At 48.3% G+C, this 17,673-nt stretch overlaps 1 protein-coding gene across 5 annotated transcripts in view; it reads left to right on the top strand.

Moving 5' to 3' along the window:
* The window catches only part of Dip2a (disco interacting protein 2 homolog A), an 80,162-nt gene that overhangs the window by 60,323 nt on the left and 2,166 nt on the right, over positions 1-17,673 (top strand). For 3 of the 5 annotated variants that reach the window (XM_057751968.1, XM_057751969.1, XM_057751966.1), the window contains 17 exons: positions 719-833; positions 1,853-2,054; positions 2,789-2,898; positions 2,975-3,055; positions 4,377-4,500; positions 6,581-6,702; positions 6,818-6,929; positions 8,268-8,377; positions 9,084-9,214; positions 10,383-10,551; positions 10,859-11,029; positions 12,303-12,332; positions 13,286-13,347; positions 13,564-13,621; positions 14,195-14,269; positions 16,191-16,365; positions 17,338-17,461. In XM_057751968.1, coding sequence (XP_057607951.1) covers positions 719-833; positions 1,853-2,054; positions 2,789-2,898; positions 2,975-3,055; positions 4,377-4,500; positions 6,581-6,702; positions 6,818-6,929; positions 8,268-8,377; positions 9,084-9,214; positions 10,383-10,551; positions 10,859-11,029; positions 12,303-12,332; positions 13,286-13,347; positions 13,564-13,621; positions 14,195-14,269; positions 16,191-16,365; positions 17,338-17,461 — 1,971 coding nt within the window. Of the gene's footprint in view, positions 1-718; positions 834-1,852; positions 2,055-2,788; positions 2,899-2,974; positions 3,056-4,376; positions 4,501-6,580; positions 6,703-6,817; positions 6,930-8,267; positions 8,378-9,052; positions 9,215-10,382; positions 10,552-10,858; positions 11,030-12,302; positions 12,333-13,285; positions 13,348-13,563; positions 13,622-14,194; positions 14,270-16,190; positions 16,366-17,337; positions 17,462-17,673 lie in introns of those variants that run through there. The other 2 variants (XM_057751967.1, XM_057751970.1) reach the window with 2 other exon arrangements.

The raw sequence follows: 17,673 nt of genomic DNA, 5'->3' as shown, positions 1-17,673 counted from the left end.
CCTGTGCACCATTTGTGTGCCTGGTGCCCACAGAGTCCAGAAAAGGGCATCCAATCCCCTGGGACTGGAGTTACAGATTACTGGCTGCCATGTAGTTGTGTGGCATCAAACCTGGGGCTTCTGGAAGAACTGCCAGGACTCAACCTCTGAGCCATCTCTTTGGTCCTTAGGGGGGAAACATAAATGGAAGAGGACTTGTGGAAATCCGTAAAGTTAGGTAGTAGAAACAAATCCAAATAGATCAGTCACAATTAATGTTAACTCATTATTGAAGGATTTGATCTTTTGTTTACAAACGAAACTGTTTAAAGAGTTGTTCACAAGGAAATGGTACATTAACATTAGAATTAAGAAAATTTCCCCTTTACAGGAAGACTCATGTCTTGTCCTAGTCCAGCCTTAACAGGAGTGGAAGTGCCTAGCCTCACTGCAGCTTGATAGGCCAAGGCAGTTGGTCTATCCAGGGAAGAAATGGAGGAGTGAGACTGGGGGAGAGGGAGGTGGTGGGGACTGGAAGGAGAGGAGGGAGGGGAAACTGCAGTCTGCTTTGTGAGCTGAAACTCTTTCGGCCGCGATCCTGGAGCTCAGGGCGCAGGTCACGCTATGTGTTTGCAGAGTCACGTGTTGACTGCACAGCGCTTGGCGCCTTCTGTGCAGCTCTGACTGAGAGGTAGGCACTGCACTTCGGTATAGCCACCTCACCTTTGTCTTTTCTCAGGATTGCCGTGTTCTCCGTGACTGTGCTGCACGATGACCGGATTGTCTTGGTCGCTGAACAGCGGCCTGACGCTTCGGAGGAAGACAGCTTCCAGTGGATGAGCCGTGTGCTACAGGTGGGCAAGCGGGATGGTCGCTATTCTCTGCATGTGGAGACTTATTGGATGACAGTAAAAAGGGAACCGGATATATATGCCATGAAAGTCAGAGAGGCCGGGCTTTGTTTTGTTATAGAGCATTTCAGACTCGTCAAGTATAAACAAAATATAGTGGCTCCACACTCCCATCACTCTGCTTCCTGTGTACCTGTTAACAGAAATACTGCTAACACATCTTAAAACTCACGGCTCAGATTTCCCCAACTATCTGATGGTTACTAGGTTTGGTGCCCCTGTCATTTTTGTGCTGATTTTGAGGAAAATAGGTTATGGGTGGTATTTCCTCAATCTGGCTTGACCATGCATTTGTAGTCATGTCTTGTGTCTCGGCTCAGAGGATCTGGAGGCTTGGATCAAACTCAAGACCAGACAGTTTTAAGCTGCTGTCCTGTCAGTGTGGTGGCTAACAGTCAGGTGGTGTCACTCAGTGGCCCCAGAGTCTCACAAGTTTGGTGTCCATGCTGACCTGGATGGGAGAGCCGGGAACAGCTCACATGGTTCTTCTCCCTGGGGATCAACTATCAAGACTCTTTAAAGCCATATTAAACTGAGCCTCTGAACTATGCTGCTAGCTAAATTCTGACTGAGTATATTCTCTTTACTTTCAGTTACAGGGATTGCTTTTTATACACAAGTTGGTTGTAATTGAAATAGAAACATAATTCCAAGTTCAAGATGTCTAGCTTCTGTTATCTTTGGTTCACCTCTTCCCAACTAGAGGCCTCACTATGCTTTTGTAGCAACTGAGCTTTGTGTTTTTAATAAAAAACAGTTACATAGGCTTATGTGTCTGTGTGAAAACTCTGTGTGTCTTATGGTAGAAATAGGCACACTCTGTCTTCTTTACTTCATGAGGTGTTTCAAGGGTGGCTCTACCTCCTGGACCCTTCACCTCAGTGTTCTGTGGTGCGGTGTCCCCTTCCAGCTCTCCCCGCCCTGGCTGGTAGCATGTGCTCAGCAGAGTTCTTGCCTTCCAGGCCATTGACAGCATCCACCAGGTGGGTGTGTACTGTTTGGCCCTGGTTCCTGCCAACACCTTGCCCAAGGCTCCTCTCGGAGGAATTCACATTTCTGAAACCAAGCAGCGTTTTCTGGAAGGGATGCTACACCCGTGTAATGTGTTGATGTGCCCTCATACCTGTGTGACCAACCTTCCCAAGCCGCGCCAGAAGCAGCCAGGTTAGTTATATATAATAATAAGATTGTCTGGCCTTAGAATTGATGTTGACTGCAGTCCTGGCTAGGGGTACAGCCACACTGGATCTTACAGTAGTAAGTACCCACCTCTCTGGGCCTGGGGTTAAAGATGGGGTAGGTATGCACCAGCTCTTAGTCCACAGAAGGGGGTGTTGCTGGTGCACCTGCCTGATGGTTCTATCTGCCTGTTAGGAACCAGTTTTAATGGTAAATTCAAGGGTGGTTTCTTGGAGGTAGAAACAATGTCTGTAAGCAGACATGGGCTCTGGAATCCAAGAAGTCTCTGGTCACCATGAGGTTGCTAGAATGGAAGTTTCTCAAAGGTCAGTTTCCTGTGTCTTTAACACAAAACTAAGTGTAAAGGCCAGTTTAACTATCATACTCAGTTTGTCATTGCTTTGTTCTATAAATAGGAAAAGCTAACCTTTACTGATTATCGACCATATGAAATATCAGTAAGTATAACACACTTCAAGAATTCTGATTTATACATAAAATATAGTAAAGCAATAAAAAGCTAATTATTTGGTTAACATCTCAAGAAATGTTATATAATATAGTTTGTATTTAAGAGTGATCTGAATATTTTTTACATTTTAAGAAAAAAGGTAAATACCCAATTTAGATATGTTTAAAGTGAGATATATATATATGTAATGTCATGTGACAATTATGGATTAGAAGTTCCCACCTTGTCTTTTGGAATTTGTTTGTAGAGGTTGGACCAGCCTCGATGATTGTTGGGAACCTGGTTGCTGGAAAAAGGATTGCGCAGGCCTCTGGGAGAGAACTGGCCCATCTGGAGGATAGTGACCAGGCTCGGAAGGTACTGGGCAGCTCCTGGGGAGGGCCGGGTGGTATCCAGGATACTGTGGAGGTGCTGAACCATCCCCTCTGTGCAGTTCCTGTTCCTGGCAGATGTGCTGCAGTGGCGAGCTCATACCACACCTGACCACCCACTGTTCTTGCTACTGAATGCCAAGGTAAGTGCAGGACTTTGGGGGTCTTTCCAGTTTGTCATTTCCAAGTGTTCCTAATTTTTGTTGGGGCAATAGAGCACTATTAGATTTGGGGCCTTTCTGTGGCATTGTTCTCTCTGCCTGTTACTTTTTTTGTAGAGACCCGTGCTTTGTCTCTTTGCGGTTGACACAAAGTCCTTCTGTTGATTTTATATTTATCTGGAAAGTTCTTGTTGGCTCTCTTTTCTTATTAGGAACTGTATCTGTGTAAATACTTGGGTTTATGAACTGAAAGGAAATGTTTATTGGTAAAACTTATGTATCCAGGCCTTGCACATTTGCTTAGATCTTTGAAATGACAAACACTGTTTGCTACTCCAAACTGTTTCCGTTTTGTGGCTGAGAAATCACTGTCATGTGGCCTGCAAGCCTGTTAATGCTTTACACCATGCTCAGAATGCCTGGAATCCAGAGGGGATTCTGTAAGACTCCCATGGCAAGGTTACAGAAACAAGCATTGGGAAGACCCTGTGTGACTCCCCTGCCAGCGTCATCAAACATGCTTTAAGAGACCTCGATTTTTGTCACAAAGGGCAGGTCCCATGATCTCAGAAAATGCAAGCTTGACCCTGGTACTCTTTGCTTACTCAGAGAATCACTTTTTAGTTTAATTTTATCTGGTAGGCTCTTGGTATAGATGCCAGGTTGGCCTTCAACTCTTCACCTTCCTTTCGCAGCTTCAAGTGCAGGCACAGTCATTCAGAGCATTTATTGATGCCCGCTGTGTTTAAACGGTAGACAGTCTTCCTGCTAAAAACTCAGGTTTCTCATGTGAGAGGCTGTCTTGCTTCCTGGTGTCTCAGTAAACTTCCATCTGATAGTTGAATTCTAAGTCATGCTGGCAGATCGTGATTGTCAAACAAAGATGTCGTCAGCTTGTGGGGAGAGCCTCCAGGTCAGTGGAGAGAGTGGAAGTGCTGGGCGGTGGCTCTGAATAGATACCGGGGGCAACGTCCTGCAGACTCCAAGTGGGGAAGCCAGTGAGACAGGTCTCAGGGAAAGGATTCAGATGGGTTCCAGGCGTGGGTATTCTGACTTTATACAGTCTTTGGCTCTGGCAGTACCAGTGAAGTGTTTACCCTTCTAGGCTCAGGTTGGGCCACTCAGAGATGCCCAACCCTCTGCTACAAGCATCTGTAATACAGACCCCAGCATTGCCTAGCATTGGCGTAATTTGATTGCTGAGCACAGGAACCCAGTGTGCAGAAGGATGCACACAGGTTCCAGAGCAGACATTCTCCTGTCTGAAGACATTAGCACACCAGTGTACTTGATTCTTCTCCAGGGCACAGTCACCAGCACTGCAACCTGTATCCAGCTGCACAAAAGGGCCGAGAGAGTGGCTGCTGCTCTCATGGAGAAGGGGCGACTGGATGCTGGGGACCACGTGGCTTTGGTCTATCCCCCAGGTAAATGCATGCCCAAGACCCTCTCCTGGCCTTTGGAAATGGAGCTCAGCCGCTCCCTACTCTGTGAGCCCTTCGGGTGGGGCCTCTGTTCCTAGTGGTCTTGGTAGTGTTTTTTGCTGTTAGGGTGGCAGGGGCTCACGCTTATCCTGTGTCTTCCTCTAGAGCTGGATTCTCATCCTTCCAGGCACAACATCTTAGAACAAGGGGTGGGGTGAGGAGCAGCCATTGCTGCTGGCTATTCTGAGCAGAGCTAGAAATTGAAGTATAGTTGTGTTTCTTGGAGAGCTACTGGTTCATATTGTGCCTTCCTACTCAAGGTCAAACTGGGGAGTTTCACTAACTCTCTTCTCTATGATCGTTTTCCCACTGATGCTTTAGGGCGGTGGCTCTCAACCTTCCTGATGCTGTGGCCCCTTAATACAGTCCTTCATGTTGTGCTGGCCCCAGCCACAAGATGATTTTCATTGTTACTGCATAGCTATAATTTTCCTACTGCTATGAGTCATGATGCAAATATGATCCTGATCTGCAGTAGATCTGATATGTGACCCCTGTGAAAAGGTCATTCAACCCCAGAAGGGTTGAGACACACAGGTTGAGAGCCACTGCTTTAGGACATAGCAAGATTGGAATGTCCTATTACTACACTTTTTCTTATCCCTCATTACGCAGTATTCTCAAAATAATTATGACAGTACCTCAGGCAACGTGTTAATTTTTTTAAAGAACAAGTTGAACTTATAGCATGTGTTCACTCACCCCCCAACCACTTTTTTCATGGTGCTAAGGAGTGAAGCCAGGACCTTGTACACGCTGGGCAAGTGCTCTGTCTCACCCTCTTATTAGGGTTGCGGCAGATGGCAGACGCCATTCTCAGACAGTGGGTGCCACAAGTTTATTCTCCCTTCACATTGTCCCATGCTTATGGTCCTACACTAGCCATATATGTGCTCCCCTTAGCGTGCCTGTCTCAGTACCAGGGAACTCCTTCCCTGGAGGGGATCCCTTAGGGAGCTGTGTGGGATCAGTACTTACTCTATGCTACATGGAAAACCCCAGGCTGCCTTCAAGCCCTGCTCCCAGCATAACAAATGCAATGTCGTCTCCACCGGAACCAGTCCCATTTCTCTAGTGGGTGAAAACCTCTTTCTGTGTTTGCCTTTGTGACAAATGAATGCTTTTCCCTGTCTTCAAAGTATAGTGTGTCTGTAATGAGCGTTGGTTCTTCCTGCTCAGTGATCTCATGTGCAGGGTCTTTCTGAATGTGAGTCTTCATGCCTTTTAATTCAGGAAAGTTTCTTGACTCATCGTATTCCCTCTGTGCTTTCTGATCCTCGCTTTCCTTCTGTACTTCTGCTCCCTCCATCTGTGCGCCTTTATCTGCCTTTAGTAACTGACATTTTCTCCTCTCTTATCTCTTTCCCACTCAAGTTTTAAATGTCATCCTTATCTTTTATCTTAAGACTTTGTTGCCTTGTGCTCCTTCAACCTGCATCTTTATCTTGAAATGAATTCTTAAAATTTCTAGTCATGTCTGATTTTTAAAAAATTCTTGTTTCTATTATCATTTTCTAATGCATTTTAGTATGTTTTTTTTTTCATTTTAGTATGTTTTGAGATAGACTGTTAAGCTGTCCTAGATATCTGAAGGAATGACTCCCCTTGCTGTGGCTTCACTGCAAGCAGTTTGTCTCAAAGGTTGTCCTCTGAGGTCTGTGTATGCAGACTTGTCCAGCCCTTCTAAGTCCTGGGTCTGGTGGACCAAAGGTCTACTGCTGCTGTACAGGGCAAGGACCTTCCTACTGCAGTATGGGAGCCCCTGTTGTATCCCCAGCCCCACATGCTCATGGCCCCTCTGGAGACCCCCTCTTGGGGTGTCAGGTTGAACATACTGTCAGTGCTAGGTTTGGTGAACTCCAACCTTATCCTTTGGAGTTAACTGTGGCTGTGTCAAAAGGAAAACATGCCTGCTTGTCCCTTTTCTGTCTATGGACAAATATTCTAGGTTGTCCTCATCAGGCCTGAGATTGTATACCTACCCTTTGGGACCCAGCGCTGACCATGTGTTCTGTCTCCCCAGGGGTTGATCTTATCGCTGCCTTCTATGGCTGCCTGTACTGTGGCTGTGTGCCTGTCACTGTGCGACCCCCACACCCCCAGAACCTTGGCACTACCTTGCCCACTGTGAAGATGATTGTCGAGGTACGTTCTCTCTTCTGGCAGGCCATGTCCTCTTGGGCAGTGTCATGGCATTTGTCATGCGTGGTCTTCTCTGAAGGATGAAGCTTACTTGGGTTCTTGCTTCCATGTGATGTAGGTCAGCAAATCTGCATGTGTCCTTAGTACACAGGCCATTACACGGCTGCTCAAGTCCAAAGAAGCAGCTGCCGCTGTAGATGTCAGGACCTGGCCAACCATCCTCGATACAGGTATGTGTCTTCCACAGCTGCTCCTGCAAAGACAGGAGATTGCTTTCTTTCCTGGCTGCTTTCTGTTGTTAGTGTGACGCTGTTAGCATGCAAAAAAATAAATAAACATTGGGGAGCTGGAGAGAGGACTCAGTGGTTAAGAGCACTTATTGCTCTTGCAGAGAACTGGGGTGTGCTTTTTAGCACCCACATGGAGGCTTATAACTGCCTGTAATTCCAGTATCAAGGGAACCAATCTGTCTTCTGACCTCTGCACATATATATATGATGCACATATATAAAGTCAGGAATACACATAAAATAAAATAACATATTGAAAAGTAAATGTCCAGATAATGGATCAGTTTGTGTAAATGGCAGGATGACTTGTTGGCTTTATCTGGTAAAACAGGCACAGTGTTAGTGGGGCATTAGGTACCACTGTTGCCTTCATGGCCGGTCTCCTCTACTCTGGGCCCACCATCAGCAGTCCCATGCTCATGTTAAGGGCTGAAATCCTATTCCCCACTGCCTCCTGCCAACATAGTTAGCTGGCAGTTGTCTACATGTTTTTTCTGATTCTTTGGGGGCACAGTTTTCACTGTGTACCCCTAGAATCCCTGTCACTATCACTGGGGAGTGCCATCATGCCCCTGAGATGCCTTCACACCAGCTGGAAGAAGCTGTGTCTTACGGTTGCATCACCAGGGTGGGGGAAGGGCAGCTCTGCTTTGCAGATGTGAACTGCCTGGCCTAGTAGACCCCCAGCACCACTAGGGACCGAGTGCTGGCTTCCTGAGTGGCAGAAATCTCTCCTTTCCATCATACACTTGCATTCTGAAATTCTGTTTTCTATGGGAACCAAAGACTAATACAGCTGTGTGCCTGGTACTGTGGCAGATGTGAGGTACTGGGGCAGCTGATATGGGTCAGAGGTCAGGCTCTAAGCTCCAGTTGGCCAGAATCCTTTATTCTCAAGAGCTCAGCCTTGCCGTTGTTGAGTCTTTGCCCATTTGTACAACGGACAGTAGCAGTGTTTACCTCATGAACTTGAAGCACACAGACTCAAAGAGTCTGTCTGTCTGTGTGGCTATTTTTGTGGCTCTGCCACAGCCTCTGCAATACTGGCATATCCTCAGCACTCCGGCCTTTCCCATCTAGCAGTGAAGTGATTTCTTCTCCCGTTGCCTTCAGCGTCCAGGCTACACAGCCACAGAACAGACATGGTGAGCCTGCACCAGTGACCTCTCCTGGACGCTCTCTGATAGCCTGTCTTTCGTGACAGATCTGTCTCTGGGGAGGCTGAAGCTTTGCTTGTGCAGGCCGTGTGACATTAGTCCCTGGCATCTTGTTTAACAGATGACATTCCAAAAAAGAAGCTAGCTAGCATTTTCAGACCGCCCTCCCCAGATGTGCTTGCGTACTTGGACTTCAGTGTGTCGACTACAGGGATCTTAGCTGGAGTGAAGGTAGGACCTCATGAGCTCCTGTTGGCTTCAGCCTCATGGGGACGCTGAGGGCACGGGCAGGCGTAAGGCTACAGTCGGAAGGGTGTATGTGCTACAGCTTTAAGAAGATGCTTTTTATCCAAAGCACAGAGCAACAGTACTGTGTCTTAAAATTTATGTTAAACATTGATGAAGCCCAGAATCAGACTCCTGAGAGCATTGCATGTGTTGCTGTTGATAGTAACGCCTGGTCTCTGGATGGAGGTGGCTTCGCTGAGTTTATTTAACGTGAATTAAGAGTCACTTAAAATGACTGGTGGGAGAGCTCAGCATTAAGAGCTTCTGGCACTGTTTCAGGTGGCTCACAAGCACATGCAAGTCCAGTTCCAGGGGATTTGACACCCTCTTCGGGCCTCTGTGGACACCAGCCATGCACATGGTGTACATAAAGTCATACACATAAATAAAACAAATGAATAATTTTGTACAGTTAGAATGTATATGTATATATGTATAGCCATAGAATCTGGTTTCAGAGACTTCTACTTGCAATTTCTGTGAGTATTATTCAGGTTCTGGGGGGTACGAGCCACCATCTTCTTAGAAAGTGACTTGGTGCTTGGTGATATGGAGCTGCATGCCCAGCCAACCACGGAGCATAGCAGACATGGTCTTTAACCCTTTCTTCCTTCACAGCCCTGAGCAGGCCTTTTCTTCACTCCTGCAGATGTCACACGCAGCCACAAGTGCCTTGTGCCGCTCCATAAAGCTTCAGTGTGAGCTGTACCCCTCACGGCAGATCGCCATCTGCCTGGACCCTTACTGTGGCCTCGGCTTTGCACTGTGGTGTCTGTGCAGGTGAGGGCATGCACCCATTGCTCCTGGGGCCTGTGTGGCCTGTGTGCTTCTTAAGAACTTTGGACCGTTAAATGTTTTATTTGAGTGTTTAGGAATCTAAGATGTGTGAATGGGTTTGTTTGTTGGTTAGAATCTGGGTTCACAACTTAATAAAAGAATAAAAATACCCAGGCATGGAGGTATATGCCTTTAGTCACAGCACTTGGTACTCAGAGCTGTTCTGAGTTTGAGGCCAGACTGGTCTACATGGCAAGTTCCAGGCCAGCTAGGCCTATATAGAAAGACCCTGCCGCCCCCCCCCCCAACAAAAAGAAAAAAAAGAAAAAGAATGAAAGAGCAAAAAAAAGCCGGGCGATGGTGGCACACGCCTTTAATCCCAGCACTCGGGAGGCAGAGGCAGGCGGATCACTGTGAGTTCGAGACCAGCCTGGTCTACAAGAGCTAGTTCCAGGACAGGCTCCAAAGCCACAGAGAGACCCTGTCTCGAAAAACCAAAAAAAAAAAAAAAAAAAAAAAAAGCAAAAAAAAAGAAAGAAAAGGAAACAAAGGCCAGCAAGGTGTATACAAATCTGGCAATGAGAGTTCAATCCCTGGATCCACATAAAAGTAAAAGGAGACAGACTTGGTGAAGTGGCCCTCTGACCTGCACTGGTACACCCCGCATACATACACACACACACACGATCATTTAAAAAACGGACAAGACTGAGTATCTTTCATTAAATACAAACAGTGTCCATTATTAGTGATTGGGAAGGGGCAGTGGTGGCACATGCCTCTAATCCCAGTACTCGGAAGGCAGAGGCAGGCAAAGCTCTGTGAGTTCGAGGCCAGCCTGGGCTACAGAGTGAATTCCAAGGCTACACAGAGAACCCTGACTTGGGGAAAAAATAGTGATTGGGAAGAATCTTCTGGTTCATTCAAATGCTAAAAATTAGTGATCTGCCTCTATAATTAGGAAGCCTCTTCCACACATTGTTCCTGCTGCTTTTGATTATTTGGGTGGCACGCAGGACCCCACCACACAGTGGGTGTTTGCTCAACTCCCACTGGGCTTCAGAACAGACCTGTGCCCATTCAGGCTGGAAAAATGGTATATGTGAGGAAGGAGCAAGGATGGCTAGGGCTTGGCACGCTGGCTCCCTGCCAACTGTCTTTCTCCTCACAGCGTCTACGCAGGACACCAGTCAGTGCTTGTTCCCCCGCTGGAGCTGGAGAGCAATGTGTCCCTCTGGCTGTCTGCTGTCAGCCAGTACAAGGCTCGTGTTACCTTCTGTTCCTACTCAGTGATGGAGATGTGTACCAAGGGTCTGGGTGCACAGACCGGCGCCCTTAGGGTAAGTGCCAGGCTGGGCTACACAGCCATGGTGGTACTTCCCAGCCCACACACGTCTGACAAGCTGTAGACCCCGTAGAGAGGAAGGCCTGGGAGGAGGTAGGACAGAGGGTTGGCCGTAGAGTTTTCAGGGTACTTACGGGTACTTCTGCGCTTAGAATTCCCCAGATGGATGCAGAACTAGAGGACACCTGCCTTTATGTGCTCAGATCTACGGCCAGACCCCATGGGTATCCCGCAGAGATTCCTTTAGTCAGTGCAGAGGCGCCAGGCTCTGTGTTGTGGAGTGACTTCTTGCTCTTCTGCAGATGAAGGGGGTGAACCTGTCATGTGTGCGCACATGCATGGTAGTGGCTGAGGAACGGCCCCGGATCTCATTGACGCAGTCATTTTCCAAGCTATTCAAAGACCTGGGCCTCCCTGCACGGGCTGTGAGCACCACCTTTGGGTGCAGAGTCAACGTGGCCATCTGCCTCCAGGTAAGTTGGTGGCACCTCAGGTCACTGGCATCTGCACCAGAGAACAATATGTTCACAGACGACACCAGCACATAGCTTTATCTCTGTCTCCACCTTGGAGCTGTGGATGTTACATTTCCCCATGACCATTCGGCTTGGAGACTGTAAGGACTTTGTTTAGAAAGATATTCTCTTCTTTCTGATGAACAGGAGTATTTAGATATATACAAGTTCGTTTTTAAGCAGTGACTATGATTGTATCATGAGCATATCTAGGTTAAATGTAATATGCAGCTAATCTTTAAAAGCAAGATTGAACTTGCTTTCCTACGAAATCTACAGTAAGCTGTGTGTGGAGGCGCACACCTTTAATCCAGCACTCAGGAGGCAGAGGCAGGCGGATCTCTGAGTTTGAGCCCAGCCTGGTCTACACAGTGAGTTCCAGGACAGCTAGAGCTCTATAGAGAAACGGCCTTTAAAAAACAATCAATATATATTCACAATATGTATATATACATATATACATTCATGTCATACAGATTTTAAATTGGAGCACTCATAGGGGTGATAGTTTGTACTGGCCACTGTATTTTAGGACTGTTAGTAAAGTAGGCCTCTAAGAAGTTCTAGAATTGAGGTGAGCATCCCAAGGCTTTCTCAGGAGCTCTCCCTGTTTTCTGATTTTTATATTAGTCCCTGTTTCATATCTTTCTAAGCATTTCTTAGAGCCAAATACTGACCATATATCTGACATATTAAATGCTGTGGTGGCCACAGAGTACCCTTTCTGGGTTCCCGAAGCATAGGCTCGGCTTGTGCCCGATTCTCTTGGTGGCTGCATGTGCAGGGCAGGTCTCGGCTCCAGAGTTCGCAGCTGTCTGAAAGGTGTCACTGTTCCCCCTCCGTTTGCTCATGTCCTCTCAGCCCCGACAGGCTGTGCTCCAGACTGCTGTAAGTTTCAGATGGCTGTGTTGCCAGAAGAGACTAGGGGGCCGGGGCCGGATGCACCGCTGTGGCTGATGTACAGGCTGGTACTGTGGGTTAGGAAATACCGGAGTCTAGCTCTGAAGGTGCCCCCACCCGTGCATATGGGAGGGCATTGGCCTTGTGTGTCAGCATGTGAGTGCCACGTGCAGTGGCAGAACTTGTAACGATAGATCTGTGTTTGCTCTTTAAAATACAGTGATGTGCTCTTCTCTCTCACGGTGTTTCTCATGTGGCCTGTGGCCTTCTGTTTGTTTCCTGTGCTATTTCCTCCCTGTCTCCCTCTGCTGGCCGCCCTGGCCTCTGTCAGCCCAACAGGCTGGGAAAACTAGCTGAGCAGGTAGGACCTTGCCCTAGCCCTCATCCTTGCTAGTGTCTCCATGTCTGTCACCCCTACTTCCTGCTCCTACCCCCACCCCGCTTCTATGAGTTCATGTGATCTTCTGGTGGATTCCAGAATACACGTTGCTTTTACTGTCTTAGCTTATTCACAGTGAGAATGATTTGACTTTACAAGAGCTCCTTTGTAACCAAATGTAAAGTTTTCAGAGCTGGTGAGAGGTTATGCTGTCTAGACACTCTAGGGAATGTGGACCAAGGTATCCATTTAGTTTGATGTTCCTTGTCAATAAAATGGCAATCCTAGGCTAGTGGGGTGGGATGTCTCAGCAGGTAAAGGTGCTTGCTACCAAGCCTGATGACCTGAGTTTAGTCCCTGGGACCCACAAGGTAGAAGAAGAGAAATGACTCCCCAAGTTGTCCTCTGGCCTCCACAAACATGCTGTAGGCATGTGGGTGTACGAACAAGCACATACAGTTAAATAAATGTGATAATAGTAATAAACCTTGTTGAGTGACAGTATAGCCCAGGACATCCTGCCCGCATGACACTCAAGTTGTTTGGCTCATCCTAGCCTCTGCTGTACTTGGTCCTGAGTTAGCAGACCGCAGGCCCTGGCAGTGCTGGTGGATCTGCCGCCAGTCTGCAGTGTTGTTCAGAATAGCAGACCCAGTGGGGACGAAAACTAATCAGAACTGACAGAATTCCAGGATTTGATGCTTTGATTCGCAGTCACTGAGTTGCTCAGCATCATCTAGCCAAGTAGATGTTTGGATGGACAGCATCATTTCTGCCATGGGGACCACGAGCCCTTGCACAGGCTGGTTGCAAGATGCACAGCTTCTATCGGGGTGTCACAGACAGCCTGGGAGGAGCTTTTACGTGGCCATGCTTGTGAAACCCGGCAGAGCACAGGGATTCTGAAAGGAGTTCCTCTCTTGTTCTCCTTCCAGGGCACAACAGGCCCAGATCCCACGACTGTCTATGTGGACATGCGGGCACTGCGACACGACAGGTACAGCCCCTCCCTGTCTGCACAACCTCGTGCACACTCTGACTAAGTGCTGTAGGCTATCTCCAGTGTCCTGTGTGGCGAGGATGCTGGCCAATGCAGGAACACTTGCACCCAGGAAACGACATTGTGGGCTCACTCGGACACATGTGATTTGCCATTTTAGAAATTACTGTGAAGTAAATTTTATTATGAATTTTTTTCTTTGTCAATTTTTAGAGTTCGTTTGGTGGAACGGGGTTCTCCGCATAGTCTACCGTTGATGGAGTCTGGGAAGGTAGTAGAAGCTGGTGTGGGCAGTGCTGGGGTTGTGCTCCTCGTGACTAGGATACCACCTGGGGAGTGGGATTGGCCACTGAAGAGGCCAGCAGTGTGAAGTTAGATAACTGAATACCCAGAGCTTAGAGCCCATAGTTGGAGGGCCTGGGTACAGATGTAGAGAAGGGACTGCCTCTTTGCAGACAGGTTCAGGGGTGGGGTGGGTCAAGGGCCCTCACACTTCCAGTCACAAAGGGCAGTCTTGATCCTGGACTGGAGGTGACAGTAGAGAAAGGGCCCCACTAGGTCACAACCAGAGGATATTTGCCATCAAAGCCAGTCTTGGCCTACTGAGGCCCCCAGAAATCTCCAGAGGGTTGGGAAGGACCAGGGCCATTTTGTTCAGATTCACACTGCATTTCCGTTAGTGCTTCTTCCTTTTAAATGCTGCTCAACTCTGGATCTGTGTAGTCCATCCTGCTCAGGTGCTTCCTCAGCTTCAGTGGCAGGAAGGGAGGGATGTATGAGAAATAGGACTTGCCCGTGCCACTGAATCTTTTCCCCAGGGCCTTTAACAACTTTCCTCCTGCAGATCCTCCCGGGAGTGAAGGTCATCATTGCACACACCGAGACCAAAGGGCCCCTAGGAGACTCACACCTGGGCGAGGTGAGTGCTACTGGGTGTGGACCAGGGTGAGAGGTCATCATTGCACACACCGAGACCAAAGGGCCCCTGGGAGACTCAACCTGGGAGAGGCGGGTGCTGCTGGGTGTGGACCAGGTGAGAGCCCTCCAGACCCTGGATTCTCTCTCCTCCTCTCAGAATTCTCTTAGGGTTCAGGTATTCTTTTGGAACTCCATATGTCTTTATGAAAAGATCCATTTTTATTATTCTTTATTGTGTGCATGTGTGTGTTTGTGTGTGTGTATGTTCTATGGGTGTGTGCACACAACTGTAGGTGTCTGTAGATGCCAGAGGCTGAGATCTTTCCTGGAACTGGAGCTCCAGGTGGTTGTGAGCCACCTGAGGAGGTGCTGGGAACCAAACTCAGGTCCTCTGGAAGAGCAGCAAGTGTTTCTAACCCTTTCCAGCTTCCGTGTGTCTCTTGAGAATCCTCGTAATCTCCTTCCCACCTCCCTTGCACTCTCAGACCCTGCTCGTAATATAGGGCTTTATAGCATGGGGGTAAGAGGCCTCTCCTCTCACCAGGCCACCCCACCAACAAAGTTATGAGAACATTGGGGTGCCAGGGGAGCCACATGGGACCATCATTAGCCCAGGGGACAAGAACAGCTGTTTTGGGGAGAACTGATCAGCCACTCCTTAAAACTAGGTATAGTATCAGTGCCAAGGTCAGAGACCCAATGGCATCAAACACTCACCACAGGTTCAAGGCCACATGGGACTTTATTCCAGGCTCAGGATCCTTGGTGACCCAAAGACTCAGCCGTCTATGAGGCAGTTGTGGCACACAGAGCCTGTCACCGGCATTAGGTAGATAGGAAATGATGCTCACGGGCAGGAGAGCCCCTCACTTCCAGGTAACATTCACTCATGGGCAGTGCACAGATGTTGTTCCCACTCATGGAAAGTGGGCCAGTGGAGCCTCTTGCAGACAGTGGGAAAGTGGGGTCCATTCATGGGCACTAGACAGGTGGAATACTTCACAGAGAGTGGGCATGGGGGCCCCTCACTTGTGTACAGTGGGAAGATAGGGCCCCTGGCTTATGGGCAGGGGCAGGAAGGGCCTCTTATTTATGGGCACTAGGCAGCTAAGGGCAAGGAGAACCTGCAAGGGAGTGCCCACAAGACATGGGAGGTCTGAGCTGAATGGGAGACCCATTCCTCATGGGAGCTGCCCTCCTTTCTGCTTCTCTTTTTGGAAGTTGCTGTGTGACATTGTCAGAGTGGGCAGCTTGTGGGTCGGGGTGGGCTCTGTCTAAGAGGCCCCTTGACACTATTGAGGACTATAGGCCACACCTATAGACTTTGGTCTATACATGGATGCATATCAGCTCATATGTGAGCATCCTGCACGAATGCACATGACCGCAGGTGCACAGGGCTGTTGTGGACACCATTGTGCCATTTGCATTGTTTAGGCACGAGTGAGTGAGCAGCTATGTGTTTTCCACAGAGTGCACTTTAACCTGCCCCCGTTGAGAACGGTCACTGTCATTTGCTATATATCCAGACAGGACAGAGCCCTACAGATGCCATTCCTGGAACAAAGGAACAGTTTATTTTAGAAGAGGTTATGTTAGGCATACACACACACATACACACAACACACAAATCCTGGCAATCAGGATGCTGAAGCAGGAGGATTGTAATTTGGATGCCAGCCTGAGCTATGTAGCAAGACCCCGTCTAAAAGGAGGAGGAAGGAGTAGGGGGAAGAAGAAAAAGAAAGCATAGTAGTAATTAGTCATATTTGTGTTTGCTCTCTGTGCTTGTAGTTGTATTCAGTTTGCAAAATAAGATGCTGGAAATGCTACCCTTACCTTTTTGGTGTTGTCTTGAGGTCATCTTGGGCCATGGACTCTGCAGGACGGAGTCAGTACTCAATGGTTTGCTTGTCCACTAGATCTGGGTGAGCAGTCCCCACAATGCCACTGGGTACTACACGGTCTACGGGGAGGAGACACTTCATGCTGACCACTTCAGTGCCCGGCTGAGCTTTGGAGACACCCAGACCATTTGGGCAAGGACTGGCTACCTTGGCTTTCTTCGCAGGACAGAGCTGACTGATGCCAGTGGAGGTAAGGGCTCCTTGGTAAAGGGCTTGCCCCAGCACTGCAGGGATTGGGGGTTCTGTTGCTATAGCCTGTAAGCCTTGCCTCCCCTTTGGGAACCTTTAATTACCTGATACACACACCCATACACCACTGGCTGTAATTTGTGTTGTTCAGTGTGGGGTAAAGAATAGGCTTCAGTACACTTCTCTGAGTGCTGCTGTTCCTCCTTCCATTGCTGCCCTTCACAATCTTAGACTCTTGACCCCTGAAGAGGATTTGGTGAGGGTGGTGGCAGCTATTGGCCGTACGCTGTGAGTTTCCTCCCAAGTGACACAGCCATTCCAGAAACTGCATTCTTTATCAGTGTGGTGTGCACAGCATGGCTCTCCAGTCTTATATATGGTGCCCTTTCCACCCTGAAGGTGTGCTCTGTGTGGTTCTTCAGTCATACGTGGTGCCCTTTCTATCCTGCTGGGCCAAGCTGTGATGGTTGTCTATTGTCCGGTCCCTGCAGGTATAACAGCCAGAGTCAGGACTTTTGTAGCCTGTGGTTGCTATACTATTCTGTAACTAAAATGATTTAAAAACACATTAACACCGGGTGGTGGTGGTGCACTCCTTTAATCCCAGCACTTGGGCGGCAGAGGCAGGCGGATCTCTGTGAGGTTGAGGCCAGCCTGGTCTACAAAAGCTAGTTCCAGGACAGGCTCCAAAGCCACAGAGAAACCCTGTCTCAAAAACCAAAAAAAAAAAAAAAAACCACATTAACACATTAACATACACTGCTATAACTGCTGAGATTGTTGACCACCACACAGGTAAAGACGAAATTGTTGGCATCTCCACCAGCCCTCTTGTCTTGGCGCACAAGACCCAAGGAATATTTGTGTCATGGCCTCCATGTGGCACAGAGCACCTGGTAGCGTTCATACCCGGAGGGTAGGCAGACTCACTGTGTAACTTACTTCCTAAGCATGCACATCCTCGTGTTCACAGAGCGACATGATGCACTGTATGTTGTTGGGTCTCTGGATGAAACGCTAGAGCTGAGAGGCATGCGGTACCACCCCATCGACATAGAAACCTCTGTGATCCGTGCACACAGGAACATTGCAGAATGGTAAGAGCTGATGGAGGGATTTCCCGTGCTGTCCATCCAGACTCTCCTGGGCATGCGCACTGCACACAAGGGCAGCACCAGGCACTATTCTACCGTGAACACAGTCCCCACACAGTTACAGTCCCTGGAGAGCTAGACTGCCCTCTCCTTTCTCCCAGAAGGACCTGCATCTTTCCTCTTCTAGATACATTTCTACAGAACAGCAGCAGAAT

The sequence above is a fragment of the Chionomys nivalis genome, chromosome 19 (assembly GCF_950005125.1).
Source record: "Chionomys nivalis chromosome 19, mChiNiv1.1, whole genome shotgun sequence".
NCBI lineage: Eukaryota > Metazoa > Chordata > Mammalia > Rodentia > Cricetidae > Chionomys > Chionomys nivalis.
Note: the sequence above shows the minus strand (reverse complement) of the source record. Positions and strands in the feature narration are given on the sequence as shown.